This window comes from Entelurus aequoreus, linkage group LG18 (assembly GCF_033978785.1).
Source record: "Entelurus aequoreus isolate RoL-2023_Sb linkage group LG18, RoL_Eaeq_v1.1, whole genome shotgun sequence".
Classification (NCBI taxonomy): domain Eukaryota; kingdom Metazoa; phylum Chordata; class Actinopteri; order Syngnathiformes; family Syngnathidae; genus Entelurus; species Entelurus aequoreus.
The window spans coordinates 12014960-12039959 of NC_084748.1; the positions used below are offsets into that span (position 1 = coordinate 12014960).

Below are 25000 nucleotides of genomic sequence, written 5' to 3' on the forward strand. Positions count from 1 at the left end.
TGAATTTCAGTGTCCCGGTGGCTATCCATTAGATGGCAGTATTGTCCTGTTTAACTTCTCCGTTCATGATGAGTATATCATTTCGGCCACCGTGTTCAATGGAGAAGTCTGTACTACAAAGTTCTGTTCTAAGTCTGTTCTAAAAGCCCTAGATGTTATGACGTCATTGGGCAGGCAAGCTGTTTATATCGTGGGAAAGCGGACGTGAGAACAGGCTGTCCCCACTCAGTCTCAGGTCCGCATTGAGCTGGAGGGGGCGTGGCCTCCAGCTCCGGCTGAATACCGGGAGTTTGTCGGGAGAAAATCTCTGCCGGGAGGTTGTCGGGAGAGGCGCTGAATACCGGGATTCTCCCGCTAAAAATGGGAGGGTTGGCAAGTATGCGCTACTCCCTACCCCAAAAAACCCTGCCCCCCTCAACCCTGCCCCCCTCAACCTCTTCATGCTCTCTCAGGGAGAGCATGTCCCAAATTCCAAGCTGCTGTTTTTTGAGGCATGTTAAAAAAAATAATGTACCTCGTGACTTCAATAATAAATATGGCAGTGCCATGTTGGCATTTTTTTTCCATAACTTGAGTTGATTTATTTTGGAAAACCTTGTTACATTGTTTAATGCATCCAGCGGGGCATCACAACAAAATTAGGCATAATAATGAGTTAATTCCACGACTGTATATATCGGTATCGGTTGATATCGGAATCTGTAATTAAGAGTTGGACAATATCGGAATATCGGCAAAAAAGACTTTATCACCATGCTTGACGGTAGGAATGGTGTTCCTGGGGTTAAAGGTCTCACCTTTTCTCCTCCAAACATATTGCTTGGTATTGTCGCCAAACAGCCACTCCAGACTTTTTCTGTTTCTTTGAAATTGTTATCACTGCCACAAGTCGTGGGAAAATTGTATTACAACTGAGTGGAGAACAGTTATTTTTTGGCGGCCATCTAGGGGCTTGCCGTGCTTTAAAGCGGCGAGCAAAGCGCCGTCATTTTTGTCAATTTTTCCACGAATATCCCGATCTCCGAAGTAATGTTATGCTTTGATACGCTCTGATACGAATTAGTTGCCGCTTTGTTACCGTTCCTCACGATTTGATGCCACTTTGATACGCCTTAAATCACGCTTTGATACGTTTTATTACGCTTTATTGAACTTTATTACGCTTTGATGCGATCCTGACGCTTTAAATCAGGCTCTGACACGATTATCAAGCTCTGTTGTGCATTGTTACAACAAAAATAGGAAAAAAATGTGAAAAACTCAGTATACTAAGTTTTCCCCACATTTTTTTAGATTGATCTATTTATTTGATTTCTCTTTTTGTTTTATTATATACAGGATAAAACACAATATAATAAAAAAGAGAAATATGATAAACAAATAAGTAAAAAAAAAAGTGAAAAACTCAGTACACTGTTTTCCACACATTTTTTATATTCATTTATTTTTTCAATTTCTCTTTTTTTTCTGTTATATTATGTTTTATATCTTCATTTCTTTTATTTCTTTTGTCATCTTAATAAATATCTATCTTTCATTTGTTATGCTAGTTGACAATAATAAAAGGCATTTCTTTTATTTTTTATATTCATTTATCTTTTTCAATTTCTCTTTTTTTCCCGTTATATTATGTTTTATATCTTCCTTTCTTATATTTCTTTGTCATCTTAATAAATATCTATCTTTCATTTGTTATGCTAGTTGACAATAATAAAAGGCATTTCTTTTATTTTTTATATTCATTTATTTTTTCAATTTCTCTTTTTTTCCCGTTATATTATGTTTTATATCTTCCTTTCTTATATTTCTTTGTCATCTTAATAAATATCTATCTTTCATTTGTTATGCTAGTTGACAATAATAAAAGGCATTTCTTTTATTTTTTATATTCATTTATTTTTTCAATTTCTCTTTTTTTCCCCGTTATATTATGTTTTATATCTTCCTTTCTTATATTTCTTTGTCATCTTAATAAATATCTATCTTTCATTTGTTATGCTAGTTGACAATAATAAAAGGCATTTCTTTTAAACGTAACATATTCTCTTTATTATTAACATTTTCATACAGAAAAATTATAGACAGTAATGTCAAACTGCAACATCAAACAGCAGAAGTACAGAAACAATGATCATCGTATAAAAAAGGCAATGATGCAAAAGAGAATGGATTTGTAATCCTGTGTTGGTTTTACATAAAGTTTCAATGTCACTAGTCAATATCACAGTCACTTCCTATTGCGCTTTGAACCAAGATCTGTTAAGCTTTCCTACGCTTTGAGTCAAGCTTTGCTGAGCTTTGTCAGGCTTTGTCACGCTTTGATACGCTCTCTGCGCTTTATTCCATTCTTGACAGAGCGCAGAACTTTTTTAAACCGTTTAAAAATTTTTGGCGAACTTGCCGCATGTCCCGCTTCACTACAAGCTTTCCCACGATCCATTAGGACCCTTACGCTTTAATCAGGCTTTGTTACGCTTTAACGCCGCTCTGCATGCCGCTTTGCATGCCGCTTTGCATGCCGCTTTAAAGGCCTACTGAAAGCCACTACTACCGACCACGCAGTCTGATAGTTTATATATCAATGATGAAATCTTAACATTGCAACACATGCCAATACGGCCGGGTTAACTTATAAAGTGACATTTAAAATTTCCCAGGAAATATCCGGCTGAAACGTCGCGGTATGATGACGTATGCGCGTGACGAAGTCAGTTTAATGGAAGTTATGGTACCCCGTAGAATCCTATACAAAAAGCTCTGTTTTCATTTCATAATTCCACAGTATTCTGGACATCTTTTGCAATTTGTTTAATGAACAATGAAGGCTGCAAAGAAGACAGTTGTAGGTGGGATCGGTGTATTAGCAGCGGACTACAGCAACACAACCAGGAGGACTTTGTTGGAGAGCAGACGCGCTAGCCGGCGACGTCACCTTGACTTCCTACGTCTCCGGGCCGCCAAACGCATCGGGTGAAGTCCTTCGTCCTTCCGCCGATCGCTGGAACGCAGGTGAGCACGGGTGTTGATGAGCAGATGAGGGCTGGCTGGCGGGCTGGCGTAGGTGGAGAGCTAAAGTTTTTAGCATAGCTCTGTGCGGTCCGGTTGCTAAGTTGCTAAGTTAGCTTCAATGGCGTCGTTAGCACAGCATTGTTGACCTTCGCCAGCCTGGAAAGCATTAACCGTGTATTTACATGTCCACGGTTTAATAGTATTGTTGATTTTCTATCTATCCTTCCAGTCAGGGGTTTATTTTTGTTGTTTCTATATGCAGTTAAAGCACGACGCTATCATGTTAGCTCGTAGCTAAAGCGTTTCGCCGATGTATTGTCGTGGAGATAAAAGGCACTGAATGTCCATTTCGCGTTCTCAACTCTCATTTTCAAGAGGATATAGTATCCGAGGTGGTTTAAAATACAAATCCGTGATCCACAATAGAAAAAGGAGAGAGTGTGGAATCCAATGAGCCAGCTTGTACCTAAGTTACGGTCAGAGCGAAAAAAAATATGTATTTCACTGCATTCTAGTCCGTCACTCTAACGTTCCTCGTCCACGAATCTTTCATCCTCGCTCAAATTAATGGGGTAATGGTCCGAATCGCTCTAGCTGCGTTGAAAACAATAGGAAAATATGAGGGAGTGAACAACTGACGACGTCACGCTACTTCCGGTAGGGGCAAGTTTTTTTTTTATCAGAGACCAAAAGTTGCGAACTTTATCGACGTTGTTCTATACTAAATCCTTTCAGCAAAAATATGGCAATATCGCAAAATGATCAAGTATGACACATAGAATGGATCTGCTATTCCCGTTTAAATAAAAAAAATTCATTTCAGTAGGCCTTTAAAGCGCCGTTAAAGCGCCGTTGGTGTGAACCTAGCATTAGAGCATCGTGCTCAGCGGTGAATGATGGTCACCCGTGTAATGGAGCACAAAAAGACGAGACGACGCCTTGTTCACCTGAGCCGACCCTGGCTTTAAAGTGAGTGGCTGAAGAGAAAGAGAGAGAGAGAGAGAGAGAGAGAGAGAAGTGCACTGACCCAGGCCACCGTCTGAATCCGCCGCACGATCTTCAGCAAAAGCTTTCCGAAGCTCCCGGGCGGGAAAGTGGAGGCGGAATGTTGTATGCAAAGACACAGCAGGTAGGCCGGCGTCAGTTTGTGGTCGTCACCTGCAAGGAACGTACAGAAGAAAAACCACTGGTTTGTCAAAGACTCTAAAATCTTCTTACGAAATTATAAACCTTGGGTTTGATAAAGAATAATATCTTCAACTTTTACGAGACGAAAAAAAAAAGGTTGTTACAGACCCTCTGACCCATTTTTGCAAAAAACGTACATTTAGTTGAATGGTAGCCTACATGGTAAATGGGTTATACTTGTATAGCGCTTTTCTACCTTCGGTACTCAAAGGGCTTTGACACTATTTCCACATTCACCCATTCACACACTGATGGGGGGAGCTGCCATGCAAGGCCCTAACCACGACCCATCAGGAGCAAGGTTGTAGTGTCTTGCTCAAGGACACAACGGACGTGACAAGGTTGGTAGAAGGTGGGGATTGAACCAGGAACCCTCAGGTTGCTGGCACTGCCACTCTCCCAACCGCACCACGCCGCCCCGCAATGGTCTTTTATGTTTACAAAATTACGTGTCGTTTGTTGAAGACCTGGAACAAAAATAATTTTTTAAGTTGGTTGACGACTAAATTGTCTAGATGTTTACAAAAAACATTATTGACGACATTTCATTGTCTCTACGAACCTATTAGGTTTTTCAAAGACTCTTATTAGCCTTTAATGTTTACAAAATGATGTACCGTATTTTTCGGAGTATAAGTCGCACCGGCCGAAAAACGCATAATAAAGCAGTGTTTCCCATAAACTGCCATGATACCTGTGGCGGTGGGGGCATGGCTATGGGCGTGGTCACATGACATCATCGAGTAATTTGCATAATTTACTACAATGATTTGATTTTCTCTAAAAAGGCTCAAAAAATGTATACTTACTAATTAATAATAACTGTTTTGTTTTAAACGTCCATCCATCCATCCATTTTACAATATAATTACTACACTTTATGTACATATTTATATACAGATTTGAAAAATAAGTTATTCACTGAAATATATTTATTAATTGTGGTTCTTACAAAAAATATATCTTATAAAATATAAAAGCTAAAATGTCTCAAAGCTCTGCCCCTTTAATTAGTGCATACTAAATAATTTACCTTTAGCCTACTACTACAACCATATTATTTACCAGCAACATAAAGTGAAACAGAGGCAGAGGTGTCCTGCCACAGTCAGTAACAAATAAACAGAAAACAGTAGTGGTGGTAGATAGACACAGAGCTTCATCAAATATCTGATCCACTGAACAAAGAGCTCCAAAAATCTTGAACTTTAGACTTCCATCAGTTTTACTCTCTACACTTAACCATGTGTTTCCTACTGCCTGCAGACTTTGCACCCTTTGTTATATACACATGTTGTGTTTCTAATATAAATACATTTAATAAAGTCAAATACAAATAAGGCAGCAAGAGAAGTATCCTACACTTCTATTTTGTAAAGTAAATCTGAACAGCCGATATGGGCATCTACATCAACTATATGATTTGCCTGAGAAGCTGGAGAGGACAAAAAAAACCAAAAAAAAAACATTTTTAAAAAAAAATTGTTTTTATTTATTTGTGGCGGACGTAATTCTTTCGTGGCGGGCCGCCACAAATAAATGAATGTGTGGGAAACCCTGTAAAGAAAGAAAAAAACATATCAGTCGCACTAGAGTATAAATCGCATATTTTGGGGAAATTTATTTGACATTTGAAAGGCAATTTAAAATAAATAAAGAATCGTGAACAACAGGCTGAATAAGTGTACGTTATATGACGCATAAATAACCAACTGAGAACGTGGCTGGTATGTTAACGTAACATATTAACGTATAGCATGTTCTATAACGTATAACATATAGAACATGCTATACGTTTACCAAACAATCTGTCACTCCTAATCGCTAAATCCCATGAAATCTTCTTCCTCAATGTTGCTTCTAAACAACTCTGCCAACTCCAAAGGTAGAGAATGCGCCGCTTCCTCTTCTGTATTTTATGGTAATGTGTAGGGATGTCCGATAATGGCTTTTTGCCGATATCCGATATTACGATATTGTCCAACTCTTTAATTACAGATACCGATATCAACCGATACCGATATCAACCGATATATGCAGTCGTGGAATAAACACATTATTATGCCTAATTTGGACAACCAGGTATGGTGAAGATAAGGTACTTTTTTTAAAAATTAGTAAAATAAGATAAATAAATTAAAAACATTTTCTTGAATAAAAAAGAAAGCACAACAATATAAAAACAGTTACATAGAAACTAGTAATGAATGAAAATTAGTAAAATTAACTGTTAAAGGTTAGTACTATTAGTGGACCAGCAGCACGCACAACCATGTGTGCTTACGGACTGTATCCCTTGCAGACTGTATTGATATATATTGATATATAATGTAGGAACCAGAATATTAATAACAGAAAGAAACAACCCTTTTGTGTGAATGAGTGTAAATGGGGGAGGGAGGTTTTTTGGGTTGGTGCACTAATTGTAAGTGTATCTTGTGTTTTTTATGTTGATTTAATTTTAAAAAAATTAAAAAAATAAATAAATAAAAAACAGATACCGATAATAAAAAAAACGATACCGATAATTTCCGATATTACATTTTAACGCATATATCGGCCATCTCTAGTAATGTGTTAATAATTTCACACATAAATCGCTCCAGAGTATAAATCGGCCAAACTATGAAAAAAACTGCGATTTATAATCCGAAAAATACGGTACTTTATCTTCAAGAAAGACACATTTGTCTTTGTTTATGAAATAACTTCTAAATTTGGTCAATGTTTACAGAAACATACATCGCGATTGTTGAAAACTGAACCATCTTTAATGGTTACAAATTATGTAAGTTAAGTTTGTCGAAAACTAATTAGTGTTCAGTGTATAATCGACTGTTTCCGAATTACGGCATAAATTTGGGTCTTTGATTGTGTAGATGTTTACGAAAAAACTTGCTTTTTATTGTTGAAAAACTGAATTGTCTTTAGTGTACATTAATTATGTATGTTAGGTTTGTCCAAGAACTGCTTACAATATATTTGTTAAGGACTGTACCAGTTGTCTAAATGTTTACGAAAAACGTATGTTATCATGACTAAAGAATTGTCTTCATTGTTTATAAGCTTACATATAGTAGCGTTGCCAAAGTCTTCAGTGTTTACGAAAAACCTGCATTTGGTTCGTAAAGGACTCAATGTTACAATCGTTAAAAACTGAAATCACTTCAGTGCTTACGAATTTTGAATGTTAGGTTTTGCGGAGGACTCAAATATGTGTGCTATGTTTATCGAATGTACATTAGGCTCATCTGATGGTGTAGATGTTTACGAAAAACGTGGTTTACTATTGTTGAAACCGAATTGTCTTTATTGTACACAAATGATGTATGTTAGGTTTGTCGAAGATTCTAATTAGTTTTCATGGTTTGCAAAAAACTGCTTACATTAGCTTTGTTAAGGACTATTAAGTTGTCTAAAATGTTTACGAAAAAACGTACTTTATCATCAGTAAAAAAATAATCTTTGTGGTTTACAAACTTACATATGGTAGCTTTGCCAAAATGTCTTGAGTGTTTATAAAAATCGTACATTTGGTTTGTAAAAGACTATGTCACAATCTTTAAAGACTCAAATATCCTCAGTGTTTACGAATTACAAACGTTAGGTTCGTCAAGGACTATGTCGCAATCGTTAAAGACTGAAATAACTTCAGTGTTAATGAATTACAAATGTTAGGTTTTGCACAAGACTCAAACTAGTCTTTGCTATTTACAAAAAACATGTGCTAAGTTTATGGTATGTACATTAGGTTCACTTGATTGTGTAGATGTTTGCGAAAAAACGTGGTTTACTATTGTTGAAACTGAATTGTCTTTAATGTACACAAATGATGTGTTAGGTTTGTCGAAGATTGTAATTAGTCTTCAGTGTTTGCACAAAAACTGCTTACGTTAGTTTTGTTAAGGACTACTAAGTTGTCTAAAATGTTTACGAAAAACGTATGTTGTCAGTGAAGAATTGTCTTCATTGTTTATGAGCTTACATATGTTAGCTTTGCCAAAGTCTTAAGTGTTTACGAAAAACGTATATCAGGTTCGTATAACCTATGTCCTATGTTATGATCTTTAAAGACTGAAACTACTTTAGTGTTTACGAATTACGGCCATTAGCTTCATTAAGGACTATGCTATAGTTGTTAAAGACTGCAATAACTTCAGTGTTTACGAATTACGGACGTTAGCTTTTTTAAGGACTATGTTACAATCATTAACGACTGAAAAATAACTTCAGTGTTTACGAATTAAGGACGTCAGATTCATAAGGACTATGTTGCAATTGTTAAAGACTGACATAACTTCAGTGTTTACGAATTACGGACGTTAGCTTCGTTAAAGACATTGTCACAATCGCTAAAGACTAAAATAACGTCAGTGTTTACGAATTACGGATGTTAGCTTTGTTAAGAACTATGTTACAATCGTAAAAACTGAAAATAACTGCAGTGTTCACGAATTAAGGACGTTAGCTTTGTTAAGAACTATGTTACAATCGTAAAAACTGAAAATAACTTCAGTGTTTACGAATTAAGGATGTTAGCTTTGTTAAGAACTATGTTACAATCGTAAAAACTGAATATAACTTCAGTGTTTACGAATTAAGGACGTCAGGATCATAAGGACTATATTGCAATTGTTAAAGACTGACACAACTTCAGTGTTAACGAATTACGGACGTTAGCTTCGTTAAAGACATTGTCACAATCGTTAAAGACTGAAATAACGTCAGTGTTTACGAATTACGGACGTTAGCTTTGTTAAGAACTATGTTACAATCGTAAAAACTGAAAATAACTTCAGTGTTTACGAATTAAGGACGTTAGCTTTGTTAAGAACTATGTTACAATCGTAAAAACTGAAAATAACTTCAGTGTTTACGAATTAAGGACGTCAGGATCATAAGGACTGTATTGCAATTGTTAAAGACTGACATAACTTCAGTGTTTGCGAATTACGGACGTTAGCTTCTTTATGGACTATGTTACAATCTTTAAAGACTGAAAATAACTTCAGTGTTTGCGAATTAAGGACGTCAGATTCATAAGGACTATGTTGCAATTGTTAAAGACTGACATAACTTCAGTGTTAACGAATTACGGACGTTAGCTTCGTTAAAGACATTGTCACAATCGTTAAAGACTGAAATAACGTCAGTGTTTACGAATTACGGACGTTAGCTTTGTTAAGAACTATGTTACAATCGTAAAAACTGAAAATAACTTCAGTGTTTACGAAATAAGGACGTTAGCTTTGTTAAGAACTATGTTACAATCGTAAAAACTGAAAATAACTTCAGTGTTTACGAATTAAGGACGTCAGGATCATAAGGACTATATTGCAATTGTTAAAGACTGACATAACTTCAGTGTTTGCAAATTACGGACGTTAGCTTTGTTAAAGACATTGTCACAATCGTTAAAGACTGAAATAACGTCAGTGTTTACAAATTACGGACGTTAGCTTTGTTAAGAACTATGTTACAATCGTAAAAACTGAAAATAACTTCAGTGTTTACGAATTAAGGACGTCAGGATCATAAGGACTATATTGCAATTGTTAAAGACTGAAATAACTTCAGTGTTTGCAAATTACGGACGTTAGCTTCGTTAAAGACATTGTCACAATCGTTAAAGACTGAAATAACGTCAGTGTTTACGAATTACGGACGTTAGCTTTGTTAAGAACTATGTTACAATCGTAAAAACTGAAAATGACTTCAGTGTTTACGAATTAAGGACGTTCGCTTTGTTAAGAACTATGTTACAATCGTAAAAACTGAAAATAACTTCAGTGTTTACGAATTAAGGACGTCAGGATCATAAGGACTATATTGCAATTGTTAAAGACTGACATAACTTCAGTGTTTGCGAATTACGGACGTTAGCTTCTTTATGGACTATGTTACAATCTTTAAAGACTGAAAATAACTTCAGTGTTTGCGAATTAAGGACGTCAGATTCATAAGGACTATGTTGCAATTGTTAACGACTGACATAACTTCAATGTTTACAAATTACGGACGTTAGCTTTGTTAAGGACTATGTTATAATCTTATTTAGGACTATGTTACAATCGGTAAAGACTGACATAACTTCAGTGATTACGAATTACGGACGTTAGCTTTGTTAAGGACTACCGTATGTTACAATCATTAAAGACTGAAAATAATTCAATGTTTACGAATTAAAGACTGAAATAGCTTCAATGTTTACAAATTACGAATGTTGGTTTTGCAGAAGACTTAAATTTGTCTTTACTATTAATAAACAAATGAGTGTTAGTTTTATCGAATGTACATTAAGTTTACTGAATTGTGCAGATTTTTACGAAAAACTATTACAATCGTTGAATTGTCTTTAATGAATAAAAATTACTTATGTTAGTTTCGTTGAAGTTGGTTAAATCGTCTAGTTGTTATGTTTATTGACAACTAAATAAAAGACGTCCGCCAATTACGCACCTCCAGGTTCTATGAGGGACATGATTCGGTTCAGCAGCTGGTCTTCATGAGCCGGGTCAAACTCCAGGTGCAGCCTCCTCCTCTGTCCTCCTCTTCCTGCCTCCCCTCCTGCGACGGTCCCGCCGCCGCGAGATTTGACGTGATGCGGCCTTAAGTTGCGCCTTGCCGGGGTGACGCCCGACACTGCCGCCGTCCTGTCCTTCAGTACGGATCCGCACACCTTACAAGTCCCGGCCTCCTCCAGTCCGCCGTCGTAGACCTGTCCCAGGCTGCGAAGGCGCGCCAGGGTCTGGGCGGGAAGGGGCTTGGCGCCCGACGGGTCCTTGTACAGGAATATGTAATGCGCCCCGAAGGAGAGGAGGTCGCCGTGACGCAGCGTGGTGGAGCGCTCGCACCGGGAGAAGTTGACCAGGACGGTGGCGTTGAGGACGGGCTCCACGGACACGCAGAAGCGCTGGGGATCTGACGGGTCTTCCGGCTTGGCGCTGTTGGAGTGGCGGTGCGGGGCGGGGACGCGGCACAGGCGGCAGTGAAGCGGGAGGACGTCCGGGGAGAACAAGCAAATGTTGGGACGGGCCGAGGGTGTCTCCTGGCCGACTGTGTGCTGATCTCTGTTCAGCAGATACACCAGGCAGTCCTAACAACAACACGGAAAATATCCCTTATTTGGAGTGGCGGAGGAAACTACCTAGTGGGCGTGGTCAAATGTTTTCTAATCTACCTAGCAACAAGACTGACACAGGCTCACCTGTTTGTTGTACCCTTGCAGCAGCAGCAGGTGAGGCGACTGGTACAAGGAGTGGCGCACGCCCCCTTGGCCCGGCTCCTCCTTCCTGCGCCCACCAGACACCGCCTCCCGGCCCCTGTAGGGCCCCGGCAGGGTGGAGTAGTAGCGCTTGGGCTCGTCGTCAACTGACAGCTGCACACACACACATATAGGATTTAGGATAGGATCTTTATTGTCATTGCACAAGTACAACGAAACTATTTTTTCAGCACAAACCCGTTCCAAGATGAGACAAACAAACAGTGTACAGGGTTACAGAACAGGAACGCTGATGGGTCGCCAAAGGCGCCCCGTAAAAGATAAGAAAAAGGTAAAACGCTGGGGAAGAAGATGAGTAAAAAAAATACAATCTAGACTGGACTCCTAAAGGGACCTAGTCTGGGGTGGGAAAAAACCTCCATGCCATGCACACATAAACACGTTACATTTAATCACGACAACTCGCAACAGAGGGGCGGGGAGTTGGGGCCCTGCCAGCCGTCCATCATCCCGAGGGGAAACAAGCGGTGGTGAAGGCATGGGGTGGGGGAAGGGGGTGTGTGTGTATGTGCCCATTGTCTTGGGTGTGATGATGTAATGTTCATAGATTGAGGCCGATCTGCATGCAAGCAAAAGTTCGACTCCAGGTGTCGTTGAGGAGGGTTGGAGGTCAAAAGCGTCCATCATTGAGGTGTCCTCGGGGGTGTTTTCAGAACAGCCTGTTCCTGTTGTTCACAAAGTCAAGGCCATTTGAGGGAGTCAAATCGTAGATTAGGATGTTTGTTTTCCGCGAGCAGACAATACAATGACTTGTCTGTTCTATTCGTCCATGCTGGCTGCTCTCATATTCAATTTTCCTTTTCAGCAAGCTTCTCCATGATGTGATCCATCTTGCGATTCAGTTCAGAAATTGCCACAGTCTGTGATCCCACAGCCCGTGATCCCACAGCCCGGCCCAAACCTTCCATTGTGACGAACAGCCTTTGGGCTCCTTGAGTGGCTGCCATCGTCTTACGAATTTGACGATACACCAGAGCAATGCCCAGCCCAATCAGCAGGTGATCACGGTTCCAAATAGTTAGATGTCTTCCACGTCCTCGATGGAAAGGACTGAGAGGCACATGGTTCTCCATTTATCCCAGGAATGGTTCCATCAGGGCAACCAGGCTCCCCAGAACCTGATTTTGTCAATTGCGTCGAGAGTCCAGCTGATCATTTCCATGTCTGATGTTTAGATTTGAGGACAGCGCAAAGAAAGAGGCTTCAAAAAAGTTCAGACAAGACAAAACAAGAGAGCAAGCTGGGAGAAGGAGGGAGCGGAAAAAAATGTGACCGCCCTCACCAGAGGCAAGACAGAAAGTATTTAATGATGATTGACCGGTGTCAATGCTCCGCGAGGTTCCTTACCTGGTTGAGGCTGGTCTCGCTGAGGCTGCGGCACAAGGACGAGTTGCTGGAGCGAGGCAACGTCAGCGTCCCCTTGGCCCGGTTCCTCTGCAGCTTGCGGGCCTGGGCGTTGATGTCTTCAGGAAGCAAAAGGAAGAATTTAAGAAGTAATAAAAACAATCAAAAGCACATGTAAGTAAATTGTGTGAATGTACTGATGTGACATGTCCACTCATGAACAAGGACGCACTTCTCATATTGTTGACATGTGACCACAAACCAGGAAGTGAACTGACCAATGAGGTAAAGGATGACACACATACAAGTGATGTGAATGGGGTTAGGGGTTGACAAGCAGGCAGGTAGAGGTGGTCTCCATGGCGATGACTGACAGCCACCCTACCTGAGGCCAGTCCCCACCTTTAGAGCCCGACGGAGCTGCCCGACCCAACCGCAGAGGGGAGCCCCGGAGTTTGCCCAGCCCGGATCGACCCATTAGAGCCGCCAGGAACTGGGCGGCCTTGGGCCCTACAGCGGGGGTGGGAGGAGTTAAGAGGCTGAGACAACACCACCCCTGACACAAGAGTACACACAAACACGCCTGCACTACAGTGTGTGTGTAGAGTTAATAGTGAACGTCATACAAAACCCAAAACCAGTGAAGTTGGCACGTTGTGTAATTCCTAAAACGTGTAATTCCTAAATAAAAACAGAATACAATGATTTGCGAATCCTTTTCAACTTATATTCTATTGAATCGACTGCAAAGACAAGATATTTCATGTTCGAACTGAGAAACTTAATTTTTTTTTGCAAATAATCATTAACAAAAAAGTTGGCACTGGGACATTTTTACCACTGTGAAGTTGTCACGTTGGGTAAATGGTAAATAAAAACAGAATGCAATGATTTGCAAATGCTTTTCAACTTATATTCAATTGAATAGACTGCAAAGACAAGATATTTCATGTTCGAACTGAGAAACGTAATTTTTTTTCGGCAAATAATCATTAACTTAGAATTTAATGGCAGCAACACATTGCAAAAAAGTTGTCACAAGGGCATTTTTACCACTGTGTTACATGGCCTTTCCTTTTAACCACACTCAGTAAACGTTTGGGAACTGAGGAGACCAATTTTTGAAGCTTTTCAGGTGGAATTCTTTCCCATTCTTGCTTGATGTACAGCTTAAGTTGTTCAACAGTCCGGGGGTCTCCGTTGTGGTATTTTAGGCTTCATAATGCGCCACACATTTTCAATAGGAGACAGGTCTGGACTACAAGCAGGCCAGTCTAGTACCCGCACTCTTTTATTACGAAGCCACGCTGTTGTAACACGTGGCTTGGCGTTGTCTTGCTGAAATAAGCAGGGGCGTCCATGATAACGTTGCTTGGATGGCAACATATGTTGCTCCAAAACCTGTATGTACCTTTCAGCATTTATGGTGCCTTCACCGATGTGTAAGTTACCCATGCCTTGGGCACTAATACACCCCCATACCATCACAGATGCTGGCTTTTGGACTTTGCGCCTATAACAATCCGGATGGTTCTTTTCCTCTTTGGTCCGGAGGACACGACATCCACAGTTTCTAAAAACAATTTGAAATGTGGACTTGTCAGACCACAGAACACTTTTCCACTTGACATCAGTCCATCTTTGATGAGCTCGGGCTTTTCTGGGTGTTGTTGATAAATGGCTTTCGCTTTGCATAGTAGAGTTTTAACTTGCACTTACAGATGTAGCGACAAACTGTAGTTACTGACAGTGGTTTTCTGAAGTGTTCCTGAGCCCATGTGGTGATATCCTATACACACTGATGTCGTTTTTTTGATGCAGTACTGCCTGAGGGATCGAAGGTCTGTAATATCATCGCTTACATGCAGTGATTTCTCCAGATTCTCTGAACCTTTTGATGATATTACGGACCGTAGATGGTGAAATCCCTAAATTCCTTGCAATAGCTGGTTGATAAATGTTGTTCTTAAACTGTTGGACAATTTGCTCACGCATTTGTACACAAAGTGGTGACCCTCGCCCCGTCCTTGTTTGGGAATGACTAAGCATTTCATGGAAGCTGCTTTTATACCCAATCATGGCACCCACCTGTTCCCAATTAGCCTGTTCACCTGTGGGATGTTCAAAATAAGTGTTTGATGAGCATTCCTCAACTTTCTCAGTCGTTTTTGCCATTTTGTGCCAGCTTTTTTGAAACATGTTGCAGGCATCAAAATCCAAATGAGCTAATATTTGCAAAAAATAAAGTTTTCCAGTTCGAACGTTAAAGGCCTACTGAAACCCACTACTACCGACCACGCAGTCTGATAGTTTATATATCAATGATGAAATCTTAACATTATAACACATGCCAATACGGCCGGGTTAACTTATAAAGTGACATTTTAAATTTGCCGCTAAACTTCCGGTTCGAAACGCCTCTGAGGATGACGTATGCGCGTGACGTAGACCGGCGAACACGGGTATGCCTTCCACATTGAAGCCAATACGAAAAAGCTCTGTTTTCATTTCATAATTCCACAGTATTCTGGACATCTGTGTTCGTGAATCTGTTGCAATCATGTTCATTGCATTATGGAGAAGGAAGCTGAGCAAGCAAAGAAGAAAGTTGTCGGTGCGAAATGGACGTATTTTTCGAACGTAGTCAGCAACAACAGTACACAGCCGGCGCTTCTTTGTTTACATTCCCGGAAGATGCAGTCAAGATGGAAGAACTCGGATAACAGAGACTCTAACCAGGAGGACTTTTGACTTCGATACACAGACGCCTGTAGAGAACTGGGACAACACAGACTCTTACCAGGATTACTTTGATTTGGATGACAAAGACGCAGACGTGCTACTGTGAGTATGCAGCTTTGGCTTCTAAACATTTGATCGCTTGACCGTATGTGCGCAACTTTTTTTTGCGTATGTACGTAACTTTTTTAAAATATATAAGCTTTATGAACCTTGGGTTAGGTGAACGGTCTTTTGGGCTGAGTGATTGTGTGTGTTGATCAGGTGTTTGAATTGTATTGGCGTGTTCTATGGAGCTAGGAGCTAGCAGAGGAGCTAGGAGCTAGCGTAACAAACACGCAGGTGTTTTTATGCAGGATTAATTTGTGGCATATTAAATATAAGCCTGGTTGTGTTGTGGCTAATAGAGTATATATATGTCTTGTGTTTATTTACTGTTGTAGTCATTCCCAGCTGAATATCAGGTCACCCCCGGCTCTCACAGCATCTTCCCTATCTGAATAGCTTCAACTCCCCACTAGTCCTTCACTTGCACTTTACTCATCCACAAATCTTTCATCCTCGCTCAAATTAATGGGGAAATTGTCGCTTTCTCGGTCCGAATCTCTCTCACTTCATGCGGCCATCATTGTAAACAATAGGGAACTTTGCGTATATGTTCAACTGACTACGTCACGCTACTTCCGGTAGGGGCAAGCCTTTTTTTTATCAGATACCAAAAGTTGCAATCTTTATCGTCGTTGTTCTATACTAAATCCTTTCAGCAAAAATATGGCAATATCGCGAAATGATCAAGTATGACACATAGAATAGATCTGCTATCCCCGTTTAAATAAAAAAAAAATCATTTCAGTAGGCCTTTAAGTATCTTGTCTTTGCAGTCTATTCAATTGAATATAAGTTGAAAAGGATTTGCAAATCATTGTGTTTTGTTTTTATTTACGATTTACACAACGTGCCAACTTCACTGGTTTTGGGGTTTGTAATATTATGGGATGTTGCGCCGCTCCATGCAAAATTGTGCTTTTCAAATTACTGCATGGAGTTGGTAAGCAACCGTGTGCTACAAGAACCACCGCCCGGTAGCAGGTCTGCTCGCCTCAGTTTGGGGGCGGTCACCGTTCCCATAACTACGGAGACTGCAAGATAGCGCTGCAGAAAAGTGGAGACTGTGGAGTGTCACCGGGGGACCGCAACTTCAAATAGTACCCGCTCTTGTCGAAATGCTCAAATAGCGACGCAAACCGTGGCGAGCAGAGTCGGTACCGTGCAGTTTTTTTGGGATGCCTTCAAATACCGTGATAGGAATGAGGTTCGAAGCACACAATTCAAAACATGCACACAACTTCACAAAAAGTGTATCAGTGTACTTTTGTGGGAATTATGTTCGTGTGAAAATAAGTACAACCATGTATATATAAGAATAATATACATGAGGATGTGCTTCCGTCCGCTCTTTGATGTGGTCTTCTTGCCGAAGCCATCAATGTGTGTTTGTGCCCTGTCAGTCCTTTTTCACACAAAAGGTTGACGTCCGGTCTGTCTGTTCACGTACACACAATGTAAACATGTGTCTATCCATTCACATACACAAAGTAACACATGTCTGCCCATTCACAAACAAACATAAGATATGTCCGTCCATTCACATACACGCCATTGACTCATATTCGTCCATTTACATACACAAACAGTGTAAACAATCTCTATACATTCTCAAGACACACGTACAGTAAATCACACACATAACACGGTTGTCCATTCACACGGACACCTAATCTAAACATAGGTCAGTCTCTACTCCCTTCACAAACACACATTATCACACACAAAATCTGTTTGTCCATTCCAATACACACGTGATGTACAATACACGTCTGCCCTTCCCCCCCCCACACATACATAATGTAAACATGTTTGTCCATTCACATACGCACACAATGTAAAAAATGTCTATTCTCAGACACACATAATCATACGTATAACATGTTTGTCCTTTCACAAAAAAATTTGGACATGTTTGTCTATTCATATACTCAAATATTCTACATGTCTGCCTGTCCGTTCACATGCAGTTCATACATAATGTAAACATGTTTACAGTCACATACACACATAATCGCACACGTTTTTCAATTCACACAAAAATGTGGACTAATCTAAACATAAGTCAGTCTGTACTCCCTTCACAAACGCACATTACCACACACAAAATCTGTTTGTCCATTCCAATACACACGTGATGTACATGTCTGCCCTTTTCCCCCCACACATACATAATGTAAACATGTTTGTCCATTCACATACGCACACAATGTAAAAAATGTCTATTCTCAGACACACATAATCAAACGTATAACATGTTTGTCCATTCACAAAAAAATTTGGACATGTTTGTCTATTCATATACTCAAATATTCCACATGTCTGCCTGTCCGTTCACATGCAGTTCATACATAATGTAAACATGTTTACAGTCACATACACACATAATCGCACACGTTTTTCAATTCACACAAAAATGTGGACTAATCTAAACATAAGTCAGTCTGTACTCCCTTCACAAACGCACATTATCACACACAAAATCTGTTTGTCCATTCCGATACACACGTGATGTACAATACATGTCTGCCCTTTCCCCCCCACACATACATAATGTAAACATGTTTGTCCATTCACATATGCACACAATTTAAAAAATGTCTATTCTCAGACACACATAATCATACATATAACATGTTTGTCCTTTCACAAAAAAATTGGGACTATTCATATACTCAAACATTCTACATGTCTGCCTGTCCTTTCACATGGAGTTCATACATAATGTAAACATGTTTACAGTCACATTCACACATAATCGCACACGTTTTTCAATTCACACAAAAATGTGGACACGTTTGTCAATTCATATACACACATAATGTACATATCTGTCTAATTTCGCAAACACACATAATGCAAACATAATTGTCCATTCACATACCCACACACAATTTCAATTGTTCATACACAGACACACATAACCTGTTTGTCCATTCACATACACACACATTAATTGTCCATTCACATACACACACAATTTAAACAATGCCTATTCATACACAGACACACATAACCTGTTTGTCCATTCACATACACACAGAATTTAAACAATGCCTATTCATACACAGACACACATAACCTGTTTATCCATTCACATGAATACACTACATAAATGTAAGTCAGTCACTTCACAGGCACACATAATCACACACAACGTGTTAGTCCATTCACACAAAAAATTTGGTTATCGGTTTGTCCATTCATATACATGCATAATGTGGATACCTGCTATCACTCCACATACACAAATAACGTAAACATGTTTGTTCAATTCACATACATACAACGTAAACAAGGTATATCCACTCACATACACACAAATTACACGATTGTCCATTCACACAAACATTTTGACATATATTTGACCACTCATATACACACATAATGTACATATCTGTCGATCCTTTCACATACACACACAATTTAAACAATGTCTATCCATTCCCATACACACATAAAGAAAGAAGGCATCTGTCCATTCACATGCATTGCAAAATATAAACATAAGTCAGTCACTTCACAGGCACACATAATCACCTATATAACGTATCATTCCATTCTCACAGAACATTTTGACATCTGTCTGTCCACTCATCTATACACATAGTGTACATATCTTCTCATCCCTTCACATACACAAAATAGCATTAACATGTTTGGCCATTAACATACCCACACAATGTAAACAATATCTATCCATTTACATAAACACACAATCACACACATGCCATATTTGTCCATTCACACAAAACATGTGGACATCTGTCTGTTCATATACACAGATAATGTCGATATCTGTATTATCACATAACCACACAATTTACACACATTTGTCTCTTCACATACACACACAATTTAAAAATGGTCTATTCGCTCACAGGCACAACTGTTTGTCTATTCACATACAAACACACTGTGAGGTCTGTCTATTCACATGCAGACACAATATAAACATACGTCCCTTCACAGACGCACATAATCACACACATAACGTGTTTATCCATTCATACAGTATACACACAATGTACATTTCTGTCAGTCATTTCACATACACACATGTAGAATCACACAAAACATGCAAAGATCCATTTGTCCATTCATATACACAGATAATGTCGATATCTGTCTGCAATATCACATACACACACAATGTAAGCATATTTGTCGCTTCACATACACACACACAATTTAAACACTGTCTATTCATTCACAGACATACATAACCTGTTTGTTCATTTACATACAAACATACTGAAAGGTGTCTGTCTATTCACATGCACACACAATATAAACATAAGTCCCTTCACAAACGCACATAATCACACACAATGTGTTTATCCATTCGTACAGTATACACATAATGTACATTTCTATCAGTCCTTTTACATACACACATGTAGAATCACACAACATGTGGAGATCTGTTTGTCCATTCATATACACAGATAATGTGGATATATGTCTAATATCACATACACACAAAATGTAAACATATTTGTCTCTTCACATACACACACAATTTAAACACTGTCTATTTTATTCACAGAGACACATAACCTGTTTGTTCATTCACATACAAACACATTGGAAGGTGTCTGTCTGTTCACCTACACACACAATATAAACATAAGTCCTTTCACAGACGCACATTATCACACACATGTGTTTATTTATTCATACAGTATAATGTACATTTCTGTCAGTCCTTTCACATAGACACATAATGTAAACATAATTGTGCATTCACGTACGCACACACTTGGAACGATGTCAACTCATTCACAGACACACATTAACTGTCCACTCACACACACTGTAAACATACAGGAAATCTGTCCCTATTCTCTCCATAGACACACAAGAGTCCCAAACCTGACTTGTTTGTCCATTCACACACACACAAATATGGATGTCTGTTTGTCCATTCATATACACGCATAATGTACATATCTGTCTATCCATTGCGCATAATGCAGATATCTGTTCATTCACATGCACACGTAATACAGTACAAACATCGGTTTGTCCATTCACACACACAAATATGGACGTCTGTTTGTCCATTCATATACACGCATAGTGTACATATCTGTCTATCCATTGCGCGTAGTGCAGATATCTGTTCATTCACATGCACACGTAATGCAGTACAAACATCTGTTTGTCCATTCACACACACACAAATATGGACGTCGGTTTGTCCATTCATATACACGCATAATGTACATATCTGTCTATCCATTGCGCGTAGTGCAGATATCTGTTCATTCACATGCACATGTAATGCAGTACAAACATCGGTTTGTCCATTCACACACACACAAATATGGACGTCGGTTTGTCCATTCATATACACGCATAATGTACATATCGGTCTATCCATTGCGCATAATGCAGATATCTGTTCATTCACATGCACACGTAATGCAGTACAAACATCTGTTTGTCCATTCACACACACACAAATATGGACGTCGGTTTGTCCATTCATATACACTCATAATGTACATACCTGTCTATCCACTGCGCATAATGCAGACATCTGTTAATTCACATGCACACGTAATGCAGTACAAACATCTGTTTGTCCATTCGCACACACACACATATGGACGTCTGTTTGTCCATTCATATACGCACATAATGTACATATCGGTCTATCCATTGCGCATAATGCAGCTATCTGTTCATTCACATGCACACGTAATGCAGTACAAACATAAGTTTGTCCATTCACACACGCACACACACACACATTATGGACGTCTGTTTGTCCATTCAAATACACGCATAATGTACATATCTGTCTATCCATTGCGCATAATGCAGATATCTGTTCATTCACATGCACACGTAATGCAGTAAAAAAATCTGCTTGTCCATTCGTACACACACAAATATGGACGTCTGTTTGTCCATTCATATACACGCATAATGTACATATCGGTCTATCCATTGCGTGTAGTGCCGATATCTGTTCATTCACATGCACATGTGATGCAGTACAAACATCGGATTGTCCATTCACACACACACAAATATGGACGTCGGTTTGTCCATTCATATACACGCATAATGTACATATCAGTCTATCCATTGCGCATAATGCAGATATCTGTTCATTCACATGCACACGTAATGCAGTACAAACATCGGTTTGTCCATTCACACACACAAATATGGACATCTGTTTGTCCATTCATATACACGCATAATGTACATATCTGTCTATCCATTGCGTGTAGTGCCGATATCTGTTCATTCACATGCACATGTGATGCAGTACAAACATCGGTTTGTCCATTCACACACACACAAATATGGACGTCGGTTTGTCCATTCATATACACGCATAATGTACATATCAGTCTATCCATTGCGCACATCGCAGATATCTGTTCATTCACATGCACACGTAATGCAGTACAAACATCTGTTTGTCCATTCACACACACACAAATATGGACGTCGGTTTGTCCATTCATACACACGCATAATGTACATACCTGCCTATTCACTGCGCATAATGCAGACATCTGTTAATTCACATGCACACGTAATGCAGTACAAACATCTGTTTGTCCATTCGCACACACACACATATGGACGTCTGTTTGTCCATTCATATACGCACATAATGTACATATCGGTCTATCCATTGCGCATAATGCAGCTATCTGTTCATTCACATGCACACTTAATGCAGTACAAACATCAGTTTGTACATTCACACACGCACACACACACATTATGGACGTCTGTTTGTCCATTCAAATACACGCATAATGTACATATCCGTCTATCCATTGCGCATAATGCAGATATCTGTTCATTCACATGCACACGTAATGCAGTAAAAAAATCTGCTTGTCCATTCGTACACACACAAATATGGACGTCTGTTTGTCCATTCATATACACGCATAATGTACATATCGGTCTATCCATTGCGTATAATGCAGATATCTGTTCATTCACATGCACACGTAATGCAGTACAAACATCGGTTTGTCCATTCACACACACACAAATATGGATGTCTGTTTGTCCATTCATATACACGCATAATGTACATATCTGTCTATCCATTGCGCATAATGCAGCTATCTGTTCATTCACATGCACACGCAATGCAGTACAAACATCGGTTTGTCCATTCACACACACAAATATGGACGTCTGTTTGTCCATTCATATACACGCATAATGTACATATCTGTCTATCCATTGCGTGTAGTGCCGATATCTGTTCATTCACATGCACATGTGATGCAGTACAAACATCGGTTTGTCCATTCACACACACACAAATATGGACGTCGGTTTGTCCATTCATATACACGCATAATGTACAAATCAGTCTATCCATTGCGCATAATGCAGATATCTGTTCATTCACATGCACACGTAATGCAGTACAAACATTGGTTTGTCCATTCACACACACAAATACGGACGTCTGTTTGTCCATTCAAATACACGCATAATGTACATATCTGTCTATCCACTGCGCATAATGCAGACATCTGTTAATTCACATGCACACGTAATGCAGTACAAACATCTGTTTGTCCATTCACACACATCCAAGTATGGACGTCTGTTTGTCCATTCATATACACGCATAATGTACATATCTGTCTATCCATTGCGCATAATGCAGATATCTGTTCATTCACATGCACACGTAATGCAGTACCAAAATCTGCTTGTCCATTCGCACACACACAAATATGGACGTCTGTTTGTCCATTCATATACGCACATAATGTACATATCGGTCTATCCATTGCGCATAATGCAGCTATCTGTTCATTCACATGCACACTTAATGCAGTACAAACATCAGTTTGTACATTCACACACGCACACACACACATTATGGACGTCTGTTTGTCCATTCAAATACACGCATAATGTACATATCTGTCTATCCATTGCGCATAATGCAGATATCTGTTCATTCACATGCCCACGTAATGCAGTACCAAAATCTGCTTGTCCAATCGCACACACACAAATATGGACGTCTGTTTGTCCATTCATATACACGCATAATGTACATATCGGTCTATCCATTGCGCACAACGCAGCTATCTGTTCATTCACATCCACACGTAATGCAGTACAAACATTGGTTTGTCCATTCACACACGCGGAAATCTGTCTGTCCAGTTACGTATGACGATTTTACCGAGATGGTGTGTGTGTGTGTGTGTGTGCCCACCAGCAGTGATGGTGTCCTTCTCCTTGGCGTTGAGTTCCTCCACCTCTGCTCTCCTGCGCAGCTCAAAGCGGCGAGCGTGTCCCTCTCGAGGCTTCCACAGCTCCTGGAGCAGCAGCGGCTTCTCGTTGTCGCCGAGCGCCCGGAGACATTCCGTCCGCCAGCCGCCACCGCCGCCAATCACGCCTCCTCCCTCCAAGCGTCCAATCACGTCGCACAGGACGTAGGAGTGGGCGGCGTCCTTGTTGAGCGAGTAGCGCTCCAGCGCCTCCTTGACCAGCTCCTGGGCGCTGGAGCGCGGCGTGGCCAAGACGCTCTTGTAGTTGGCGCCGCTGCAGATCTCGTCGCCAAAGATCTTCAGGACCCCCGGGGCGGAGCTCTGGTGGGAGAGCTCAGCCGGGTCGTCTTCGGGTCGCTCCGGGGGCTCGGTCGTGGAGCGGCGGTCCCCCCGCGTGTTTGTTCCCACCTCGGCTGGGACGCGGTCGCGATAGCTCAGAGTCCGGTAGAGAACCTGGCCGGCGCACGTTAAAATGGTAGTTTGCTTTATTGTTCACCATTTCTGCCTCATTTTTACTCGACAAAAGGAAAAGGTCAAGTTTCTGGTGGTCATCATGCACATAGCTTATGTTCAATGACCCATGGGGCACTTACAAGTGAGCCCCACAAATTCTGCCTAGTAACAAGCGGCCAATCAGATTTGTATTCTGTTTCAGATCAGGATTGCGGGATTTTTGTGAGTTTGTTGGCAATAAAAAATGATTTCTTACCTGCGTGAAGGTCCTGCTCTGGCGCTTCAGCCGGCTCTTGGAGGGCAGGGACATGCTGGCCCCGGAAGAAGAACCGTAGAACATTTTTGCTGCTGTCGGTCGCTCACAAACTTCACAACTGACCATGACAAACAAAACGATCATTTATTACCTTTAAGATTCTTTGGTATGTTATCATACATGTGTGTGTTTGCGTGTGTGTGTTTGCGTGTGTGTGTGTACCTTGTTGCAGAGTGAAGGTCACAGTTGAAAACCAGACATTTTACTCCAAAATAAAGGTTTCACTTGTTGGGTCTTGAGCTGAAACAGAATTAGTTTATTTATAGTTATCAAATA

The 25000-nt window shown here is 40.0% G+C and overlaps 1 protein-coding gene across 3 annotated transcripts in view; it reads right to left on the minus strand.

The window, feature by feature from the left end:
- The window catches only part of radil (Ras association and DIL domains), a 75767-nt gene that overhangs the window by 34319 nt on the left and 16448 nt on the right, over positions 1-25000 (minus strand). For 2 of the 3 annotated variants that reach the window (XM_062026512.1, XM_062026513.1), the window contains exons 2-9: positions 24887-24964; positions 24665-24782; positions 23901-24408; positions 13229-13336; positions 12830-12945; positions 11405-11575; positions 10657-11293; positions 4037-4167 (exon numbers count right to left, since the gene is read on the minus strand). In XM_062026512.1, coding sequence (XP_061882496.1) covers positions 4037-4167; positions 10657-11293; positions 11405-11575; positions 12830-12945; positions 13229-13336; positions 23901-24408; positions 24665-24748 — 1755 coding nt within the window. In that variant the 5' untranslated portion in view covers positions 24749-24782; positions 24887-24964. The remainder of the gene's footprint in view (positions 1-4036; positions 4168-10656; positions 11294-11404; positions 11576-12829; positions 12946-13228; positions 13337-23900; positions 24409-24664; positions 24783-24886; positions 24965-25000) is intronic. The other variant, XM_062026515.1, reaches the window with a different exon arrangement.